Raw genomic sequence first — 21,166 nt, forward strand, 5'->3', positions numbered from 1 at the left:
ATTTGGCATTTTATTTCAACAGAGAATTTCTACTTCTCTTAAAATATCTTTTAAAATACATCTTTCACAAGTTTCTATTGTCAAGCAATTGTTCCCTTCTTTGAAATGGCCTTCTAACCTATTGGGTATATTATTCTTTCACTACTAACCTCGAGCAGATGGTTCAATACCCCCTCCCCAAAGAGAAGGTAATTCCTGGCACTGTAGCAAGGCTCAGCATTTTGTTTTCTGAGTCACTATCTGCTCAGTGAGACACTTATTTGATTCAGAGAAATGGCAGATTATTTACAATTTTCAGTGTTTCAATAGTATTCTTAAAAATCTCAGTGTAACATTGTACACATTAAATATCTTAGAATTTTATTTGTCAATTATACTTCAATAAAGCTGAAAAAATCTCAGTGTAGTATGCTACATCCATTGCCAGGAATTCTGAATGCTGACTATGTAGGAAAACATAAATATGTAAGAGAATAAGGAAGAAGAAAAAATAATTGGTTCTATAATCCGATTAAAAAGTGGGCAGAGGATCTTAATAAATATTTTTCCAAAGGAAACATACAGATGGCCAACAGGCACATGAAAAGATGCTCAACATCACTCATCATAGGGAAATGCAAATCAAAACCACAAAGAGATCTCACCTCACACCTGTTAGAATGGCGCTCATCAAAAAGACAAGAGGGGCTTCCCTGGTGGCGCAGTGGTTGAGAGTCTGCCTGCCGATGTAAGGGACACGGGTTCGTGCCCTGGTCCGGGAAGATCCCACATGCCGCGGAGCAGCTGGGCCCGTGGGCCATGGCCGCTGAGCCTGCGCGTCTGGAGCCTGTGCTCCGCGACGGGAGAGGCCACAACAGTGAGAGGCCCGCGTACCGCCAAAAAAAAAAGAAAAAAAAAAGTGGAGACCAAATCTTAAAAAAAATAAACTGTAATATACTTTTGTACTCAGACTTGCAATTTCATACCATTTTAAAGTAACTTATTGGGTTGTAAAAGAATTATTGATCCAGTTTTCCATAGTGAGCACTAGGAAATTAAATACTCACAGGGAATTTAAAGTTTCTTTTAATTCTTGACACTGTTAAAAAAGAAAAACAAAACTGGGACTTCCCTGGCAATCCAGTAGTTAAGACTCTGCACTTCCAATGCAGAGGGCACAGGTTCGATCCCTGGATCCCTGGTCTGGGAACTAAAATCCCACATGCTATGTGGTGCGGCCAAAAAAAAAAAACAAAACAAAACAAAAAAAAACTGGAGACAAATTCTACCTCGATAAAGTTGTTTAAAAAAAAAAAAAAACCTAGGGACAGGATGTAAACTCAAGATTTTTTAAAAAGCAAATAACAACTAAACTACTAGGAATTTGCTATTACAGTAGTATGAAGATTTTGTGTGTATGATGACATAAGGATCCCAGGACCCATGATGTGTGTATAGGGGAGGATTTGAAAAAATATGGACACATGTTAACACTTTTAACATATGTTAAATTGGAACGGTGGGAACTTGAGCATTTATGATTTTCTGTAATTTTGAAATAGTTCATAATTTATAAACAAGCAAAAAGGGCAGGACAGTGCTTTTATTTTTTTTTTTAATTTATTTTTTTTAGGACAGTGCTTTTAAAACATATAAATGTTGATAATCGTTAAAGCTGGTCAATGGTTATATAGGGGCTCATTATAGTGCTTTTTTTTTTTTGGTAAGTTTGCCATTTTTGTGCAAGTTTGAAATTTTCCATAATAAAAAATATTGTTGAGCTTCCCTGGTGGCGCAGTGGTTGAGAGTCCGCCTGCCGATGCAGGGGACACGGGTTCGTGCCCCGGTCCGGGAAGATCCCACATGCTGCGGAGCGGCTGGGCCCTTGAGCCATGGCTGCTGAGCCTGCGCTCCGCAACGGGAGAGGCCACAACAGTGAGAGGCCCGCGTACAAAAATATTGTTAAAAAGTAAAAATGAAGACTTGATACATTTTTGTGTGTAATTTGCATGTGCACAGAAAGTTGTTTGGAAGAGCAAAACAAGAAACTGTCAATAGATATAACTTCCTTGCTGCCTCAGATTATATCACTTTCACAGCTTTCATTTGGAGTTTTCAGATTGTCAGGGTCCTGGACCCTAAGCATGTTGCTTAAGGTTTGTGGGCAGACTGAGTGGGGTGGAAGATGGCAGGGAGAACAACAGTGAGACAGCTGCTGCCCTGGTCCAGGTAAGAACAGAACAGGGCTGGATTCATGACAGTAGCATTGGAGTGGTGAGGAGGGGACTGATTCAAGAACTGTTTCAGAGGCAGAATTGATAGGACCTGACAGTCTCCTCCGAGGGCAAGAATTGTCCTTCTTTGCTTAACTTGGTTTCCTCCACAATGAGGGAAGTGCAATTCCAAAGAGATTTTCTGTCATATTCCTTGCTAAAGGAAATAAAAATTTACATTTTAGGGACTTCCCTGGTGGCGCAGTGGTTAAGAATCCGCCTGCCAATGCAGGGGACATGGGTTCGAGCCCTGATCCGGGAAGATCCCACATGCTATGGAGCAACTAAGCCCGTGTGCCACAACTACTGAGCTGCACTCTAGAGCCCGCTAGCCATAACTACTGGGCCCATGTGCCGCAACTACTGAAGCCAATGCGCCTAGAGCCCATGCTCCACAACAAAGAAAAGCCATCGCAGTGAGAAGCCCGCACACTACACTAAAGAGTAGCCCCCGTTTGCCGCAACTAGAGGAAGCCTGCACGCAGCAACGAAGACCCAACCCAGCCAAAAATTAAAAAAAATAATTTTTAAAAAATTTACATTTTAATTCTGGCATAGGCTACTTAATGAATAAATAATGCAGTCCCCTTCCTTTCTGCTCAGAGAAACTAAGAACCTATTTACATTGGCTCACCAGTTAAGTGGAGCAATCGATACATTTCTTTTTTGTTTTGTTGTTGCCTAAGAGGATTTCTGTCACTTGCAACCAAGGATCCTAGCTAAAGATCACACATACACAAACTTCTGCATACAATTTTAGGTATTCACACATCTCCTTCCTCCCCCCCTCCCCACCCTGCCAAGCTCTTGAGCTCCAAGACCTTCAGATTTATTTATCTAACTATTTACTATTTATTGGCTTGCAGGATCTTAGTTCCCTGACCAGGGACTGAACCCGGGCCTTCGGCAGTGAAAGCACAGAGTCCTAATCACTGGACAGCCAGGGAATTCCCCAAGACCTTCAGATTTAGAGTGAGGTCTATCTAAAGTGAATACTCATTTCCAATACTCCATACTTAATAACCCTGTAGCTGAAGCTTTCAATAGTCAGGAGGTCGGCTTTGCTGAGGGGAACCTCTTCTGCCCCTCCACCTCCCTGAAGATTCACCATGACTTCATGAATTAGGAAGACAAATGACATAGAGGGAAGGCAACCACTTCCTGATGTAACCCACTACTTCTCAGGTCAACTCCAAGGAGCCTCACAAATCACATGGTAGAAAGGGATCACATGGCAGAATGGGAAACTTCAGGACCTGCCTTAGGACACAGTGAGGCCTTTTGGCCTATGCAATACTCCCGCTATGGTAAAGTCGTTGAGCAACGGGATTTCCCGCCCCCCCACACCGAGGACAAATTCTGGGATCTAAAAAAAAAAATCATCCAGATTATTAGAGGTCTTTAACGTTAACAAAAATAACTCATTCAGGCATTGACAGTCCTCCAGACTTCCGATGACACTCCTCTGACAGGAGTTGCCTCACCAGGAGTACAGCTGGCCCTGAATCTGCCCTTACTGTTAACCTTTGGTTGCTGAGTCCATGAAGGAGGGAGACAGCTGAATTGCCCAGTGGGGGTGTCAGCAGTGGGTCAAGGCCTATCGCACAGGTGGGTCTGCTGGGGCACTTTCTACTCTTTGCTGTGTTGGGGATGAAAAGATGTGGCTGAGAAGGGATGATGAACTTAAAGGACTGGAGGGATGAGGTAATAAGGGAGTTGAAATACTGAAGTCGCATATCTGGGAGATGGGGGAAAAGACCGGGCTAAATTTAGGCTATGCCAAGTTTAAGATCACAGTCAAGTAGATCAGAGCTGGCAAGCAAGGAAGAGCTAAGGAAGCGAGGCTGATGGTGAGGTCAGGATAAAGACCCAGGTTTGGGGGCCCTTGTCCAGAAGGAAACAGTTTCCAGAGACAGCTTTAGAGTGCCCGCGGTTAAGGCGAATCGTCTAGAGCCTAGGCTCTGTTCATCACCAGCCTCGAGGTAGGTACGCTGGGCTTCTTTGCTTCCTCGGTGTCCCTGCTCCAGAAAGGGGCGAAAGCAGGGGTGGGACAGGTGGCTGGAACGGTCTCTTCTGACCTTGAGGAGAGCGTCTCTTTGCGGGAGGGACTGGTCTCGGCTTACACAACCTCCAGCGTTGGGAAGACCCCAGCAAATCCGACGCAGGGGGGCCGAGCCCTTCTCCTCCCTTCTAGCGCCCGGGGCCCCAGGCTGCTCAAACGGAAAAGGGCGCTGTGCTCCCGGGGATCTGAGCAAGGATTCTGGGCGTCCAGCGCAGCCTTCCCGCCCCTAAGGTGCCCAGACTGCAGCTGCCGCCGCCATCGCAGCGCGGAGCACGCAACAAAATCCACAGCCGGCCTTCCTGGGACCCCAGGCCGGAAACCGGGCCACCCCCTTCCGCTACCAGGCGGAAGTAGAGGGGCTTCCGGTGAGCCTGCCAGGTACTCGTGGCTCACAATGGCGGCCTCCTTGTCCGGGAAGAAGATCGTGTTTGTCACGGGGAACGCCAAGAAGCTGGAGGAGGTGACGGGAGGGGTGGCAAGCCGACCAGGAGGCGGTTGGGGGGTAGCGTGTGGCAAGGTTGGCTGGGGAGAAGGCGGAGAAGTGGCTTCCAGGCGGAGAGAAGCACGCGGGTGGAAGAGCAGAGGGGGAACAGAGTCCGACCCGGAGGGATGGGTTGGATCGGGAAGGGGATGGGCCGCGCGGAGTGGACCGGCACGTGTGCGGAGTGGGGGTGACCCGGGGTTGGACTCTATAGAATGAGGGCCTTGACAAATCCGGGCACAGGGCTTGTGAGCTTAGGGGCATCGGGAGCTGAAGGAGTGGTGGGGTCCTTAACACTTTTCCCAAAGGTCATCTCTTAAGCTAGGTCCCAAACCGGGACCCTGACACTTCTCTGGAGCTGATCCAGACCCCGCTGCTGGCCTGGGGTTGGCAGGGGCCGGACAGGGTGTGGGGCGAGGCATCCAAACTGAGTTCCACACCACACCACGGTCCGGAAATGTGGTCCTCTTTCCGCCATCTGTGAAATGGCCATTATGCAGTTGTCTGCTTCACAGCGCAATGGAGAGGAGGAGTGAAGGAGGCAGTGGATCCAAAGTTCCTGCCTACAGGGACTTTGTGGTCAGCTCTGAGAATTCTGGGGGTTGATGGAACCGATTTGGCTGCAAATAGTAGACACAGGGAGCTCATGTAAACAACCAGGTGACAATCGTGGGAATACAATGGTATGCTCTCCCACAGGGCTTGAGGAGTCTTTCTCAGGAGTCCCTATCGAGGGGTTTATTTGTCCTTCTAGTTCTCTCTGGATGCACATCCCTTTTCCTTTTGAGGTCTTTCTGCATTTTTCCCTTCTGATGGAGGAGGCAGTAAGGCTTCTACCAGACATCAGCTCTGATTGGCCTTGCTTGGATCAAAGGTTTGCCCTTACTTAGTCAGCCATGGTCAAGGAGGTGGGTCATGTGTGGGGAATCAGGATGACACCCGCTAGATGTCTGAGGCAGACCAATGGGGTGCAGTCATTAGGGTCATTGTCTACAGCATAGGAACCAATGACACTTGCGTGCTGTTACAGGGTGGCCTCAGAAGTCAGAGCCCTGTGCTGATAAAAGGTTTGGGATCTTGAGGCCAGACCAGACAAGCAGACAGGCGGTGCCACACTGAACAGAGCCCCATGCAAGATGGTGGGTGCCAGCTCCCAAGGCCATCTCTACCTCTCTCTGGTTGAGAATGTGGCCCTCCCACATTTAAAGAAGAGGGAGGGAATTCCCTGGAAGTCCAGTGGTTAGGATTCGATCCCTGGTCGGGAAACTAAGATTCTGTAAGCCATGTGGCACGGCCCCCCAAAAAAAGGAGAAAAAAAAAAAAGATGCTGGAGTGGCCAGAGGAGGCTCACTGGAGAAAATGGACTTGAAGTTGGCCTAAAATTGGGAGTTTTAACTCTTCATCTCATGGTATCCCATTGGCAGAGTGATGAAGCCTCTGGACCCTTTCTCAGGAAAATATTTTTAAATGTACAAAATAAAATACATAGGATTACAAAGGAAATCAATTCTATTTATTTACAATTCTCAAAATATTATAAATATTTGTGATCCAGTTACATATGCTTTATTAATGCATACCGAGCTGATCTCCCTGTGCTATGCCGCTGCTTACCACTAGCTATTTTACATTTGGTAGTGTGTATATGTCGATGCTTCTGTCACTTCGCCCCAGCTTCCCCCTCCCCCGCTGTCATGTCCTCAAGTCCATTCTGTATGTCTGAGTCTTTATTCCTGCCCTGCCACTAGGTTCATCAGTATCATTTTTTTTTTAGATTCCATATATATGTGTTAGCATACAGTATTTGTTTTTCTCTTTCTTTACTTTTTTTCTTTACTTCACTCTGTATGACAGACTACAGGTCCATCCACCTCACTACAAATAACTATTTCGTTTCTTTTTATGGCTGAGTAATATTCCATTGTATATATGTGCCACATCTTCTTTATCCATTCATCTGTCAATGGACATTTAGTTTGCTTCCATGTCCTGCCTATTGTAAATAGTGCTGCAATGAAGATTGTGGTGCATGTCTCTCTCTTTTTTTTTTTCAGTACGTGGGCCTCTCACTGTTGTGGCCTCTCCCGTTGCGGAGCACAGGCTCCGGACGTGCAGGCTCAGTGGCCATGGCTTACGGGCCTAGCCGCTCCGCGGCATGTGGGATCTTCTCAGACCGGGGCACGAACCCGTGTCCCCTGCATCGGCAGGTGGACTCTCAGCCACTGCGCCACCAGGGAAGCAATCCATGTTGCCGCAAATAGCAAGATTTCATTCTTTTTTATGGTTGAGTAGTATTCCATTGTATACATATACCATAATTTCTGTATGCATTCATCTATTAATGGATGCTTTGGTCACTGCCGTATCTTGGCTACTGTAAATAATGCTGCAATGAACGTAGGGATACGTATCTTTTTGAATTGATATTTTTGTTTTCTTTGAAAAAAATACCCAGAAGTGGAATTGCTAGATCACATGGTGGTTCAATTTTTAATTTTTTGAGGAATCTCCATACCGTTTCCATAGTGGCTGCACCAATTAATATTCCCACCAAAAGTGCACATCCTTTTCTCCACATCCTTGCCATCACTTGTTATTTGTTTTCTTTTTGATGATAGCCATTCTGACAGGTGTGAGGTAATATCTCATTGTGGTTTTGCTTTGTATTTCCCTGATGATTAGTGGTGCTGAGCATCTTTTCATGTGCCTGTTGGCCATTTGTATGTCTTCTTTGGAAGAATGTCTATTCAGGTCCTGTGCCCATTTTTTAATCAGGTTGTTTGTTTTTTTGATGTTGAATTATATGAGTTCTTTGTATGTTTTGGATATTAATCTCATCAGATATGTGATTCGCAAATATTTTATCCCATTCTGAGGGTTGTCTTTTCGTCTTGTTTATGGTTTCCTTTGCTGTGCAAAAGCTTTTAAGTTTAACTAGGTCCCATTTGTTTATTTTTGTTTTTATTTTCATTACTCTAAGAGGTGGGTCAAAAAACATCGTGCTGTGGTTTATGTCAGAGTGTTTTTCCTATGATTTCCTCTAAGAGTTTTATAGTGTCTGGTTTTACATTTAGGTCTTTAATACATTTGGAGTTTATTTTTGTGTGTGGTGTTCTAATTTCATTCTTTTACATGTAGCTGTCCAGTTTTTCCAGCACCACTTACAGAAGAGGCTGTCTTTTCTCCATGGTATGTTCTTGCCTCCTTTGTTGTAAATTAGGTGACCATATGTGCATGGGTTTATCTCTGGGCTTTCTATCCTGTACCTTGATCTATATTTCTGTTTTTGTGCCAGTACCATAATGTCTTGATTTACTGTAGCTTTGTAGTATAGTTTGAAGTCAGGGAGCCTGATTCCTCCAGCTCTGTTTTTCTATCTCAGTATTGCTTTGACTATTCGGGATCTTTTGTATTTCCATACAAATTGTAAAATTTTTTGTTCTAATTCTGTGAAGAATGCCATTGGTAGTTTGATAGGGATTGCATTGAATCTGTAGATTGCTTTGGGTAGTATAGTCATTTTCATAATATTGATTCTTCCAGTCCAAGAACATGGTGTATGTCTCCATCTGTTTATGTCATCTTTGATTTCTTTCATCAGTATTTTATAGTTTTCCGAGTATAAGTCTTTCGCCTCCTTAGATAGGTGTTTTTTTTTTTTCTTTTGCAGTACGCAGGCCTCTCACTGTTGTGGCCTCTCCCGTTGCAGAGCACAGGCTCTGGACGCACAGGCTCAGCGGCCATGGCTCATGGGCCCAGCCGCTCCGCGGCATGTGGGATCTTCCCAGACCGGGAGACGAACCCGTGTCCCCTGCATTGGCAGGCGGACTCTCAACCACTGCGCCACCAGGGAAGCCCCTTAGATAGGCTTATTCCTAGGTATTTTATTCTTTTTGTTGCAATGGTAAATGGGATTGTTTCCTTAATTTCTCTTTCTGACTTTTCGTTGTTAGTATAGGAATGCCAGAGATTTCTGTGCATTAACTTTGTATCCTGCAGCCTTACCAAATTCGTTGATTAGTTCTAGTAGTTTTCTGGTGGCATCTTTAGGATTTTCTATGTATAGTATCATGTCATCTGCAAACAGTGACAGTTTTACTTCTTTTCCAATTTGTATACCTTTTATTTCTTTTTCTTCTCTGATTGCCATAGCTAGGACTTCGAAAACTATGTTGAATAAGAGTGGCGAGAGAGGACATCCTTGTCTTGTTCCTGATCTTAGAGGAAATGCTTTCAGTTTTTCACCATTGAGTATGTTTGCTGTGGGTTTGTCATACATGACCTTTATTATGTTGAGGTAGGTTCCCTCTATGCCCATTTTCTGGAGAGTTTTTATCGGAAAAGGGTGTTGAATTTTTTCAAAACCTTTTTCTGCATCTGTTGAGATGATCACATGGTTTTTATTCCTTAATTTGTTAATATGGTGTATCACATTGATTTGCATACGTTGAAGAATCCTTGCATCTGATGTATGATCCTTTTAATATGTTGTTGGATTCTGTTTGCTAGTATTTTGTTCAGGATTTTTGCCTCTATGTTCATCAGTTATATTGGACTATAATTTTCTTTTTTTGTGATATCTTTTTCTGGTTTTGGTATCAGGGTGATGGTGGCTTCATAGAACGAATTTGGGAGCATTCCTCCCTCTGCAGTGTTTTGGAAGAGTTTGAGGAGGATCGGTGTTAGCTCTTTTCTAAATGTTTGATAGAATTTACCTGTGAAGCCATCTGGTCCTGGACTTTTGTTTGTTGGAAGATTTTTTTTTTAATATAAATTTATTTATTTTTATTTATTTACATTTGGCTGCGTTGGGTCTTCGTTGCTGCGCGTGGGCTTTCTCTGGTTGCGGCAAGATGGAGCTACTCTTCGTTGTGGTGCACAGGCTTCTCATTGTGGTGGTTTCCCTTTTTGTGGATCATGGGCTCTCGGCAGGTGGGCTTCAGTAGTTGCGGCACATGGGCTCAGTAGTTGTGGCTCGTGGGCTCTAGAGCACAGGCTCAGTAGGTGCAGCACATGGGGTTAGTTGCTCTGTGGCATATGGGGTCTTCTTGGACCAGGGATCGAACCTGTGTCCCCTGCATTGGCAGGCAGATTTTTAACCACTGTGCCACCAGGGAAGTCCTGTTGGAAGATTTTAAATTACAGTTTCAATTTCATTACTTGTGATAGGTCTGTTTATATTTTCTAATTCTTCCTGGCTCAGTCTTGGAAAATTGTACATTTCCAAGAATTTGTCCATTTCCTCATGGTTGTCCATTTTATTGGCATATAGTTGTCTGTAGTAGTCCCTTATAATCCTTTGTATTTCTGCAGTGTCAGTTGTGATTTCTCCTTTTTCATTTCTAATTTTATTGATTTGCATCCTCTCCCTTTTTTTCTTGATGAGTCTGGCTAAGGGTTTATCAATTTTGTTTATCTTTTCAAAGAACCAACTTTTAGTTTTATTGATTTTTTTTTTTTTTTTTTTTTTCGGTACACGGGCCTCTCACTGTTGCGGCCTCTTCCGTTGCGGAGCACAGGGTCCGGACGCACAGGCTCAGCGGCCATGGCTCATGGGCCCAGCCACTCCGCAGCATGTGGGATCTTCCCGGACCGGGGCAGTTTTTTACAGTTTTTTTTTTCCTGTAATTGATTTCCACATAGCAGTGTGGTCAGAAAAGATGCTTGATACGATTTCAGTTTTCTTAAATTTTCCGAGGCTTGATTTGTGACCCAAGATGTGATCTGTCTTGGAGAATGTTCCGTGTGCACTTGAGAAGGAAGTGTACTGTGCCACTTTTGGGTGGAATGTTCTATAAATATCAATTAAATCTGTCTGGTCTATTGTGTCATCTAAAGCTTATGTTTTCTTATTTATTTTCTGTTTGGATGATCTGTCCATTGGGGTAAGTGAGGTGTTAAAGTCCCCTACTATTATTGTGTTACTGTCGATTTTCCCTTTCATGGTTGTTAGCATTTGTCTTATGTATTGAGGTGCTCCTATGTTGGGTGCATAAATGATTATAATTGTTATATCTTCTTCTTGGATTGATCCCTTGATCATTATGTACTGTCCTTCCTTATCTCTTGTAACAGTCTTTATTTTAAAGTCTGTTTTTTAAAATAAATTTATTTATTTTATTTATTTATTTTTGGCTGTGTTGGGTCTTCGTTGCTGTGCATGGGCTTTCTCTAGTTGCAGCAAGCAGTTTGCAGTACGTGGGCCTCTCACTGTTGTGGCCTCTCCCGTTGCAGAGCACAGGCTCCAGACGTGCAGGCACAGTGGCCATGGCTCACGGGCCCAGCCGCTCCGCGGCATGTGGGATCTTCCCGGACTGGGGCAGAAAGCCGTGTCCCCTGCATCGGCAGGCAGACTCAACCACTGTGCCACCAGGGAAGCCCATCTTTTATTTCTTTGATTTCTCTAGTGATCTCTTGGTTACTTAGTAATGCACTGTTTAGCCTCCATATATTTGTGTTTTTTACAGTTTTTTTTTTCCTGTAATTGATTTCCACATAGCAGTGTGGTCAGAAAAGATGCTTGATACGATTTCAGTTTTCTTAAATTTTCCGAGGCTTGATTTGTGACCCAAGAACCTGTGTCCCCTGCATTGGCAGGCAGATTCTTAACCGCTGCACCACCAGGGAAGCCCTAAAGTCTATTTTATCTGATATGAGTATTGCTACTCCAACATTCTTTTGATTTCCATTTGCAGGGAATATATTTTCCCATCCCTTCACTTTTAGTCTGTATGTGTCCCTAAGTCTGAAGTGGGTCTCTTGTAGACAGCATATATATTAAATTTATTTATTTTATTTATTTATTTTTGGCTGTGTTGGGTCTTCGTTGCTGTGCATGGGCTTTCTCTAGTTGCAGCAAGCAGGGGTTACTCTTCGTTGCGGTGTGCAGGCTTCTCATTGAGGTGGCTTCTCTTGTTGTAGAACACAGGCTCTAGGCATGCAGGCTTCAGTAGTTGTGGCACACGGGCTCAGTATGATTGTCTGAAAAGCTTTTGATTTCTCTGTTGACTCTGAATGAGATTCTTGCTGGGTAGAGTAATCTTGGTTGTAGTTTTTTCTCTTTCATCATTTTAAGTATATCCTGCCACTCCCTTCTGGCCTGCAGAGTTTCTGCTGAAAAATCAGTTGATAATGTTATGGGGATTCCTTTGTATGTTATTTTTTGCTGCTTGCTGCTTTTAATATTTTAAAAAAATATTTTAATATTTTTTCTTTGAATTTAATTTTTGTTAGTTTGATTAATATGTGTCTTGGTGTGTTTCTCCTAGGGTTTATCCTGTATGGGACTCTTTGCGCTTCCTGGACTTGGGTGGCTATTTCCTTTCCCATGTTAGGGAAGTTTTCCACTATAATCTCTTCAAATATTTTCTCAGACCCTTTCTTTTCCTCTTCTTATTTGGGACCCCTATAATTCGAATGTTGGTGTGTTTAGTATTGTCCCAGAGGTCTCTGAGATTGCCTTCGATTCTTTTCATTCTTTTTTCTTTATTCTGCTCCTTAGCAGTTATTTCCAGCATTCTGTCTTCCAGCTCACTTATATTTGTTCTTCTGCCTCAGTTATCCTATTATTGATTCCTTCTAGTGTATTTTTCATTTCAGTTATTGTGTTTTCATCTCTGTTTGTCCTTCAGTTCTTCTAGAACTTTGTTAAACATTTCTTGTATTTTCTCAGTCTGTGCCTCCATTCTACTTCCGAGATTCTGGATCGTCTTTATTACCATTACTCTGAATTCTTTTTCAGGTAGATTGCCTATTTCCTCTTCATTTATTTGGTCTTATAGGTTTTTACCATGCTCCTTCATCTGTGACATACTTTTTTACCCTCTCATTTTTTCTGATGGGTGGGATTGTGTTCCCACTGGTTGTGTTAACTGGTTGTTTGGCCTGAGGCTTCCAACACTGGAGTTTGTAGGCTGTTGGGTAGAGCTGGGTTTTGGTGCTGAGATGAGGACCTCCGGGAGACCTCACTCCAATGAATATTCCCTGGGGTCTGAGGTCCTCTTGTTAGTCCAGTGGTTCAGACTCAGAGCTCCCATCGCAGGAGCTGTTCACTTGGGGGTTCTTCCTGTCTCCTTGGGTGTCAAGGTCCCCCACCAGCATCTGGCAGGCACCCTAGTTGTAGGGAGACACGAACTCTGCGTCTTCCCACGCCGCCATCTTGACTCTGCCCCTTGTAAATGATATTTTGAGATATCTGCTACAACTGTAATGGGATATGAAAACATCTGTGATTTTAATAGGTTTAAATATCACAGGAGATGTGTTTGTTTTCTATATTCACTGTTGAAAGGGATGCTAAATTTCAGGTAGGGGTTAGTGAAAATAAAGCGTTTTTTTTTTTCTAATCCAAGTTCACAGACCTCCTGAATTCTGGGTAACCCCTGATAGAAAATTCCTGGCCCAAAGGATAGGTTGTGGGAGCACTGAGAAGGGAAGAGGGTGTTCTAGGTAGGTGGTTAGCATGAACAGAGACCTGAAGTAGGAGGGAGGGATCGGAGAGTGAGGAGATGGGGGAGCTGAGCTGCTGGGGTGGGACCCTGAAGGCTGGGGTGAGGCTCGTGGGCCTGACTTGGTGAGCTTTAGGGGACTGACAGGAGAGTTACCTGATGAGAAAGGTGGGTGACAGCTTGTGTAGTAATGGGGAATAAAACAAATGGTGATAAATGTTCTTTCATTTTGGAACAGGTCATTCAGATTCTAGGAGATAAGTTTCCATGCACTTTGGTGGCACAGAAGATTGACCGTATGTCTCTGTTTAGTTCTATTTTTAAAAGATGATTCAATTTCTCTCTTTCTCTGTGACCTGACTGTGTGTCTGTTTCTCTGATAAGTGCCAGAGTACCAAGGAGAGCCTGATGAGATTTCCATTCGGAAGTGTCAGGAGGCAGCTCGCCAGGTGCTTGCTCCACACATCCTGTACTTGCGCCTCTTGTCCTGGTGGCTCCTGGGGTCTGTGCCTGCTGGGGATGGGTAGAGAATATGGTGGGCAAAGTTTATAATGACTTGAAGGACCTTTCCAGGCTTAGCTAGGCTGGAGTCAGTTAATGTTGGCCGTGGAATACTGCCTTCCTTTCTCAGCCTTGACTGCATAGTATCCCCCAGATGACCACATACACACATAATTCACTCTTCCCAATTCTCAGGTGCATGCATTCCACCCCTACATTCTCCCCACATACATCCACCCTGCACTCACACATCTCTGTGGAACTGAGAAGGAGTGCTTTGTAAACAGTCAGGCTGCTTGAGTATGAATCCCAGTTCTCCTGTCACTGTACCTGGAGCAAACTTTACAACCTGCCGAGGCTTTGATGTCCCTACCTTTAAAATGAAGATAAGAGATTAGTCAACGGCTGTTACGCAGAGCAGATGGACCTCTATCTGCTGCTGTTGTTGCACATCCTAGCAGCTGTGGGTGTGGCACTGGCCTGGGTGGCCGGGGAATTCAGGGTGGAGATGGGGCCTGCTGCTGGGCGCGGGTCTCAGGGCTGCATGTCCTTGTGCTTCAGGTGCAGGGCCCTGTACTGGTGGAGGACACCTGTCTGTGCTTCAACGCCCTTGGGGGCCTCCCTGGCCCCTACATGTGAGTGCTCCCCCACCCTTTTGCAGTGCCCTGGCCACAAAACCACTTGAACTTTGAAATGATTGGTTACTTGATACTGTGGGTCATTTACTGTCTTGGCATCAACACCAGTATGTCACATTGCCTTGAGGGAGGATTAGGGATGGGGAAGAGGCATACCTTTCTTTTGTAAAGTGTGAGAATGTGATGTGTAAGTTGAGATGGGCAAGGGGCACTCACCCATTGGAGAAGGTACATTCGTGGGCAGAGCAGTTTCAGGAAAGAGGAAATAAGGAAGTTGAGCTCTGCAGATGGATTTCCTTAAAGCTCTCCAGTACCCTGGACCCCCTCAGAAGGTCTTTGTGTATCTCTAGGGTACAAATACCCCAATTTGTTAGGTCTTGGGTATGTATACAGTTGACCCTTGAACAACTCGGGGGGGTTAACCTGCGTTTAACTTACAGTTGGCCTTCCATATCAGTGGATTCAACTGTATATTACTGTAGTATTTACTACTGAAAAATATCCATGTATAAGTGAACATATGCAGTTCAAATTCTTGTTGTTCAAGGGTTAACTGTATCTTTAACTGTTGGATTGCTCATTTGTTTGCCAAGGCAGTAGCACCCCTACATACTTATAGTGTGCATTGCTCCATATTCTTACCAGCACTGTTTTATGACTTTGTAGTATTTTGTAATGGTGGGAGTGGGAAATGTTACCACATGCAATTTTAATTTGCATTTCCCTAATTACCAGTGAGATTGAGGGCTTCACTGGTTTATCGATTCTTCTGTGGATTGCCTCTTTGTCTCCATTTCCTTTTTCCTATTGGATTATTTCTCTTCATTTTGAGTTGAGACATTCTTTATCTTTTCTCCTTGGCTCTCCCAGGGCTCTAATCCCTGGGGGACGCAGCCCAGAAACAAGGTGGTAATAACATCCATCTGCTTGTGGTGTCTGACTCACCTTTATTTCTCTTGCAGAAAGTGGTTTCTGGAGAAGTTAAAGCCTGAAGGTATTATCCCCATTTCTCTCTTTCTTTAGACCTGTTTGAAATTAAGAATCTGTGGGTTCTAGGGGAGGAGCTCCAACTAGTAATCAGGAATCTCAGGTTCCATCCCCTTCATGGAGTCTCCATTCACCTCAGTTTCCCCATCTATAATCTACAGCTCACACTCTCCCTATACACCCGGTGCCAGGGAGCACTGAGATTTGGGAGGAGTGGATGGGGTGGGGGTGGGTGGTGAGAGCTTTGAGTTTGAGGGACAAAGGGGCTCTAGTTGATTCTGGCTCTGAGAGGGACTGGCCCCACTGCTTGCTGTCTTTGCCTCAGTGGGGGGCGGGGAGGGGGACACCCTGCTGCTCCTCCTGGTCCCAGCAGCGCATACCCTGAAGCCCACAGTGGTAGAATAAGGAACCCCACATCCCCATCACCCAACTTCCTGTGTTATCAGCGCAGGGCCTATTTGGTGATATGTATAACTCCCCTCGCCACCTGGGCCCCTTGAGTGTGGAGAGGGGGCTGGGGCTGGGCAGCATAGAGTGCGCTGAGCCCTCACTGCACCTGCCCGCAGGTCTCCACCAGCTCCTGGCTGGGTTCCAAGACAAGTCGGCCTATGCACTCTGCACGTTCGCGCTCAGCACTGGGGACCCAAGCGAGCCTGTGCGCCTCTTCAGGGGCCGGACCTCGGTGCGTACCCATGCTCGTTCCCCCGCGTGCCGCCAGAGGGCGCTGTGACTCGCGACGATGCTGCAGGACTGTGGTGGGGAGGGCGCGCCCCTGGGTACCACAGCTAGAAGTGCTGTCGATCCCGAAACTTATTTGACCCCTGAGTCTGGTGTTTGGAAACGCACAATGGCTTACAGCTGTTGTGGCCTGGTATACCCAGAGCTCTGCAGTGTATGCTCTCCTGAGAAGCAGATGTGGAAACTGAAGGTGACAACTCCTAGAGCTACACCTATAGCCCAGACTTCTCCAAGCTTGAATCTCCTCATCCCACTGCTGAGGCAACAGCTTCCCTTGAACATCTCACAGCCTTTCCAACTTTTTATGTTCATATAGAATCTTCCTTCTTCCCCCAACTCATTCCTTTCAGAACTGCCCTTCAGTGCCCCCCATGCTTACCTATCAGACTATAGCTTCAGCTGCTTCTCACAGGGTCCAGACCACCCTCTGGGCTGGCCTGCTCCCCCCCACCCCCCAGCCCATCCATCCCCTCCCCGTGGCAGGAGTGTACCTTCAGGCACATCATTTCTCTGCCTTGTCCTTTCAGCTCAGGACAAAATCCAGAGTCCCACCATAGCTCACATAGCCCTATGCCAGTGGCTCCACCAGGGACTGTCCACAGATGTTTTACTTTACACTCTCTGATTAGATTTTTAATTTTTGTGGTGAAAAAACAGGTAACAAATTATCATCTTCTTTTTTTTTTTTTTTTTTTTGCGGTACGCAGGCCTCTAACTGTTGTGGCCTCTCCCATTGCGGAGCACAGGCTCCGGACGCGCGGGCTCCCGGACCAGGGCACGAGCCCGTGTCCCCTGCATCGGCAGGCAGACTCTCAACCACTGCGCCACCAGGGAAGCCCTCATCTTCATTTTTAAGTGTACAATACAATAGTGTACACTGTTGTGCACCAGATCTCTAGAACTTTCTCATCTTGCAGAATTGAAACTATGCCCATTGAATAACGACTCCACCTTCCCCTCCTCTCCCCAGCACCTGGCAACCACCATTCTACTTTCTGTTGCTAAGAGTTCAGCTACCTCAGATACATCATATAAGTGGAATCCTGCAGTGTTTGTTTTTTTGTGACTGGCTTATCTCACTTAGCATAATGTCCTCAAGTTTCATCCATGTTGTAGCATGTGACAGGATCTCCTTTTTTAAGGCTGAATAATATTCCATTGTGTATATATATACCACTTTTTCCTTTATCCGTTTACAGGCATACCTCATTTTATTGAGCTTCACAGATATTATGTTTTTACAAATTGAAAGTTTGTGGCAATCCTGCATTGTCAGATGATGGTTAGCATTTTTAGCAATTAAGTATTTTTAAATTAAGGTATGTACATTTTTTTAGACGTAATGCTATTGCACACTTAATAGATTACAATATAGTGTAAACATAACTTTTATATGCAGTAGGAAACCAAAAAATTCATGTGACTTGCTTTATTGCGGTAATTGCTTAATTGCAGTGGTCTGGAACTGAACCACAATATCTCCAAGGTCTGCCTGTATTCATTGATGAACACTTGCGTGGCTTCCACTTTTTGGCTCATAATGCTGCTGTGAACGTGGGTGTGCAAATATCTCTTCAAGATCCTGTTTTCATTCTTTTGGATATATATCCAGAAACGGGATTGCTGGATCATATTGCCTGGTTACATTTTTAACAGTTAGTTTTAGTGGTCTGCTACTTTCACAGAAATGTTCTCTCAAAATCAAAAGTATGAACAACCACAGGCCCAACTTCCTGCACCATGACTGACTAGCAGCTATGCTGCTGATGGGGCCTGATCACTGCCATCTGACCATTCCCTATTGTCTCTCCGGCTTGGGCTGCTGTTTGTACTTTGTGGCTGCCAGCCCTGACTTTAACTGAGGTAGCCGTGTTTCTCCTTGTTCTGTTCTCCCCTGTGCTTTCTAAACCCCAGCCACATTGTCCTTTCAACAGTGCATATGCTAAGCCCTTCTCCGTCTCTGGACCTCGGCACAGCTGTGTCCTCCACCTAGAATGTGTTTGCCCTAGTCCTTTATGTGGCCAAAGTGTCCCCTCCTCACTGAGGCCTTCCCTGAGCTCCCCATCTTGTTATTCTTGAGCCCAGCTCCCAGTTTGTTGCCTCTAAGACACTTTGCATTTGGTAATCATTAATGTGTTTACTGATGTAATGCTTGTTTTGCTTAAGAGATCCATTCTGTGAAGGCAAGGCTAAGGCTTTCTGTTTTCCTGGTGCCTGCTTCGCTGAGGTGTTCAAAAAACAGCTGTTGCATGGGTGAAGTTCAGAGTGGTTCAGTAACTGGCCTCAGTCACACAGCTCCCCATTAGCAGAAGCAGAATTTGCCTTTGGTCTGAATGACTTGGAATTTATATGGCTAATCCCCATCCTCTACTACATCCCTTGTATTTTATAAGTTTTTTTTTTTTTTAAACTCCCAAGGTAACCTGACATCTCATGACACTGGTTATCTTTGTCACATTTTCCTTTTGGAATTTGCCCATTACAGCCAGTATTTACTGAGCTCATTTTTGTGTTGAACATTGTGCAAAGTAATTTCTATTTTGTTATTTCATTTAATTGTTAGCGCCTCCATTGTGTTTTGAGACATGCAGTAATAGTAGCAGGCACAGGGCTTGGCTGCAAAGTTCAGAGCCCTCAAATTTTCTGTTAGGAGAAAATGTTTTCTGTCAGTCTTTCAAAGTTGATTCTCTTCTTCAGTAAGGTCACAGTTGTCAAAGCTTCAGAGAGGGAGGCTGGTCCCAGGGGTATCGGTGGGCTGATCAAGCATGTGGTTCCTCCCTGTCTGTGGGGAGCGAGCCGTCCTGCTCTGCATTTCATCTGTGTTCAGCAAACATTTGCTGGCCCCATGGACCCCTTGAAATAATATATTTTGAGTAAATAGGGTTTAACCAAACTCATGAACTAACCAAACTCATGCCGGCTCCTGCCCTCCACATAGTGCATCTCCTCCACACCCAGTGGCACGCCTGTCCCCCTTTCCTCTGGCAGGGCCGGATTGTGGTGCCCCGTGGCTGCCGGGATTTTGGCTGGGACCCCTGCTTTCAGCCTGATGGATATGAGCAGACGTAAGGAGCCCCAGTTTCTTTCAGGGGTGTGGGGTCGGGATGGCTGTGGTCTGGGTTGGGTCAGTGCCCCGCCCAGGTGTAGGCACGCGGATACAGGCGGGGCAGGCTCTGAGGTGCCGTTCCGGCTGAAGTCAGCTCTGCTGGGGTGGATGCAAGGAATCTGGGTGGCCCGGTCCACAGCTGGGAGGCAGCTGGGCGTAGCTGAAGTCCTGGGCTCTCGGGCTCAGCTCAGCGCAGAGCAGCTTTGTAGCTTCAGTGGCTTCCCCGCTCTGACCTGGGCTTGTCAGCTTTGTTGGATGATTATCTGACCCCCATTTAGTCTGGGAAAATGTTAGCACTTGGCCACCATGCTACACCCCCACAGTGCCAGGTGTTCTCAGTATTTCATGCTAGCCCCTGCTTATTTACACGGGACATGTTGGCCATTATTGGAATCGGGTTTGTCAAGCTGGAGGGGGCCCCTTAGGGAGTGTGGCCTGAGGCCTCACAACAGCCGCGCAGGGCTGAGGACAACATGAAGCAGCACTTTGGTGACACAAATGCTCTATATCTGCACTGTGCAATCCGGTAGCCATTAGCCACATGTGGCTGCGGAGCATCTGAAATGTGGTTAGAGCAACTGAGGAACAGAATTTATTTTTATTCAGTTGTAATTGGTTTAAATGGCCACAGTGGCTGGTAGCCACCATATTGGACAGCACAGATGTGAAAGGGACAGCTGGAGTGGGGATTCTCACCTCACTGGAGTCCTGCCATGGATGGAGGCCACTGGCTGGCTGTTCAAGGCTCGCCTGCTGCCCCCTGCCCCACCTGCCTGCCCCACAGTGCATTGGAGGAGATTGCTGTGTTTGCTCTGTCAGGCCCCACTGCTTCCCATCAACAGATGACAAAGCTGATCAAACATGCAACTCATCTCCCTGTCCCCAGCTTCCCTTTGATGACTTTTGGACACACTAGAACCAGTTTAAGATCCTTTCACACTCATTAATATGGGTTTCTACCTACAGGGGAATTTAAGACTCTGATTTTTAAAAAATTAACTCTGGTTGCCAGGAGCTGGTGGCCCCACTACCCTTTCCTAGGGACTCTTTGAGCTTTGGGCTCCAGGATGAGGTGAGGTGTACACACCCTCCCTGAATCTGGGCTCCCTCTTCTCTGAGCTGCTACTGTTGCCCCTTAGGTATGCAGAGATGCCCAAGGCTGAGAAGAACACCATCTCCCATCGCTTCCAGGCCCTGCTTGAGTTGCAAGAATACTTTGGCAACCTGACTCCACTTGGAGCTGGTGATGACCACTCTGGCTGAGGATCCGGGGAGGGCTAGCCTGAAACCGCCTCTATCAGGCAGGCACCCGTCCAAGTACTGCCTTCAGGGTTACCACTTCCTGGGGGTGTTACCAGCCGTCAGGAGCAGCTGGCTCTGCTTGGAGAAACTTTGGCCAGAGGACACCATCCTCTTGCCCTCAGGGATTCAGTGGTCTCCTACAGCCTCCAGGCCTGGAATCCGGAAAGGACCTTGGGTGTTAAAACTGGCCTTGGCAGGGTTGAGGGTTTGGGGAAGAACCACACAAACAGCCTTAGATGTTTTTTAAATGCAGCAAATAAAAATTCCAGAGGGTACTTGCTTCCAAAATAAACTGGGTGTATTTGCTTTGAAACCTGCCCCAGGCAGGTGTCTGTCTCCTGAGTCCCCTTTGGCACGAGCAGGAACCTCGGGGGCCAAAAGGGGTGTGGGGTGGGTGGCTGGACGAGGGCAGTGCCGTGTCGAGGCTGTTCGTGTGCCCTTGCTAGCTGGAGTATTATATCTTTCTTTTTGTCCTTGAAGTCTCTGATCATGGGCTGAACTTTTCCATGCCACATCCCTGCTGCCCGCCCACCCAGCCACTGAGCAATGCCACCACCCAGCTGGCCTCTATTGTGTTTGCTGGGTTGGGGGGCGGGCAGTGTGGGATGTTGAGTGCTTTTGCTTTATTCTGGTGTACATTAGAGCAGCTAAA

The 21,166-nt window shown here is 45.8% G+C and overlaps 1 protein-coding gene across 5 annotated transcripts; it reads left to right on the forward strand.

Moving 5' to 3' along the window:
* The first annotated feature begins 4,658 nt into the window (after positions 1-4,658).
* Positions 4,659-20,806, forward strand: LOC102979298 (inosine triphosphate pyrophosphatase). 5 transcript variants are annotated; one of them, XM_055090864.1, is made up of 9 exons: positions 4,662-4,774; positions 7,934-7,984; positions 13,481-13,538; positions 13,627-13,691; positions 14,305-14,378; positions 15,344-15,375; positions 15,935-16,050; positions 19,045-19,171; positions 20,352-20,806. In XM_055090864.1, the coding sequence occupies exons 1-9, from the start codon at positions 4,709-4,711 to the stop codon at positions 20,438-20,440; spliced, it is 678 nt and encodes a 225-aa protein (XP_054946839.1). In that variant the 5' UTR covers positions 4,662-4,708; the 3' UTR covers positions 20,441-20,806. The 5 variants fall into 5 exon arrangements, with proteins under 5 accessions (XP_054946841.1, XP_054946839.1, XP_023972920.1 ...); XM_055090865.1 differs by having other exon boundaries at positions 4,665-4,774; positions 19,095-19,171; XM_055090866.1 differs by lacking the exons at positions 19,045-19,171; positions 20,352-20,806 and adding an exon at positions 16,814-19,038 and having other exon boundaries at positions 4,659-4,774.
* Positions 20,807-21,166: the final 360 nt, after the last annotated feature.

This window comes from Physeter macrocephalus, chromosome 14 (genome assembly GCF_002837175.3).
Source record: "Physeter macrocephalus isolate SW-GA chromosome 14, ASM283717v5, whole genome shotgun sequence".
Taxonomy (NCBI): domain Eukaryota; kingdom Metazoa; phylum Chordata; class Mammalia; order Artiodactyla; family Physeteridae; genus Physeter; species Physeter macrocephalus.

What these genes read in the sequence shown, in the direction of transcription:
- LOC102979298 (XM_055090864.1), top strand. Translation starts at nt 4,709, where the DNA reads ATGGCGGCCTCCTTGTCCGGGAAGAAGATCGTGTTTGTCACGGGGAAC. An exon ending in TCTTCAGGGGCCGGACCTCG is followed by an intron (nt 16,051 to 19,044) that starts GTGCGTACCCAT and finishes CCCTCCACATAG; the next exon opens with TGCATCTCCTCCACACCCAG. An exon ending in CCTGATGGATATGAGCAGAC is followed by an intron (nt 19,172 to 20,351) that starts GTAAGGAGCCCC and finishes GTTGCCCCTTAG; the next exon opens with GTATGCAGAGATGCCCAAGG.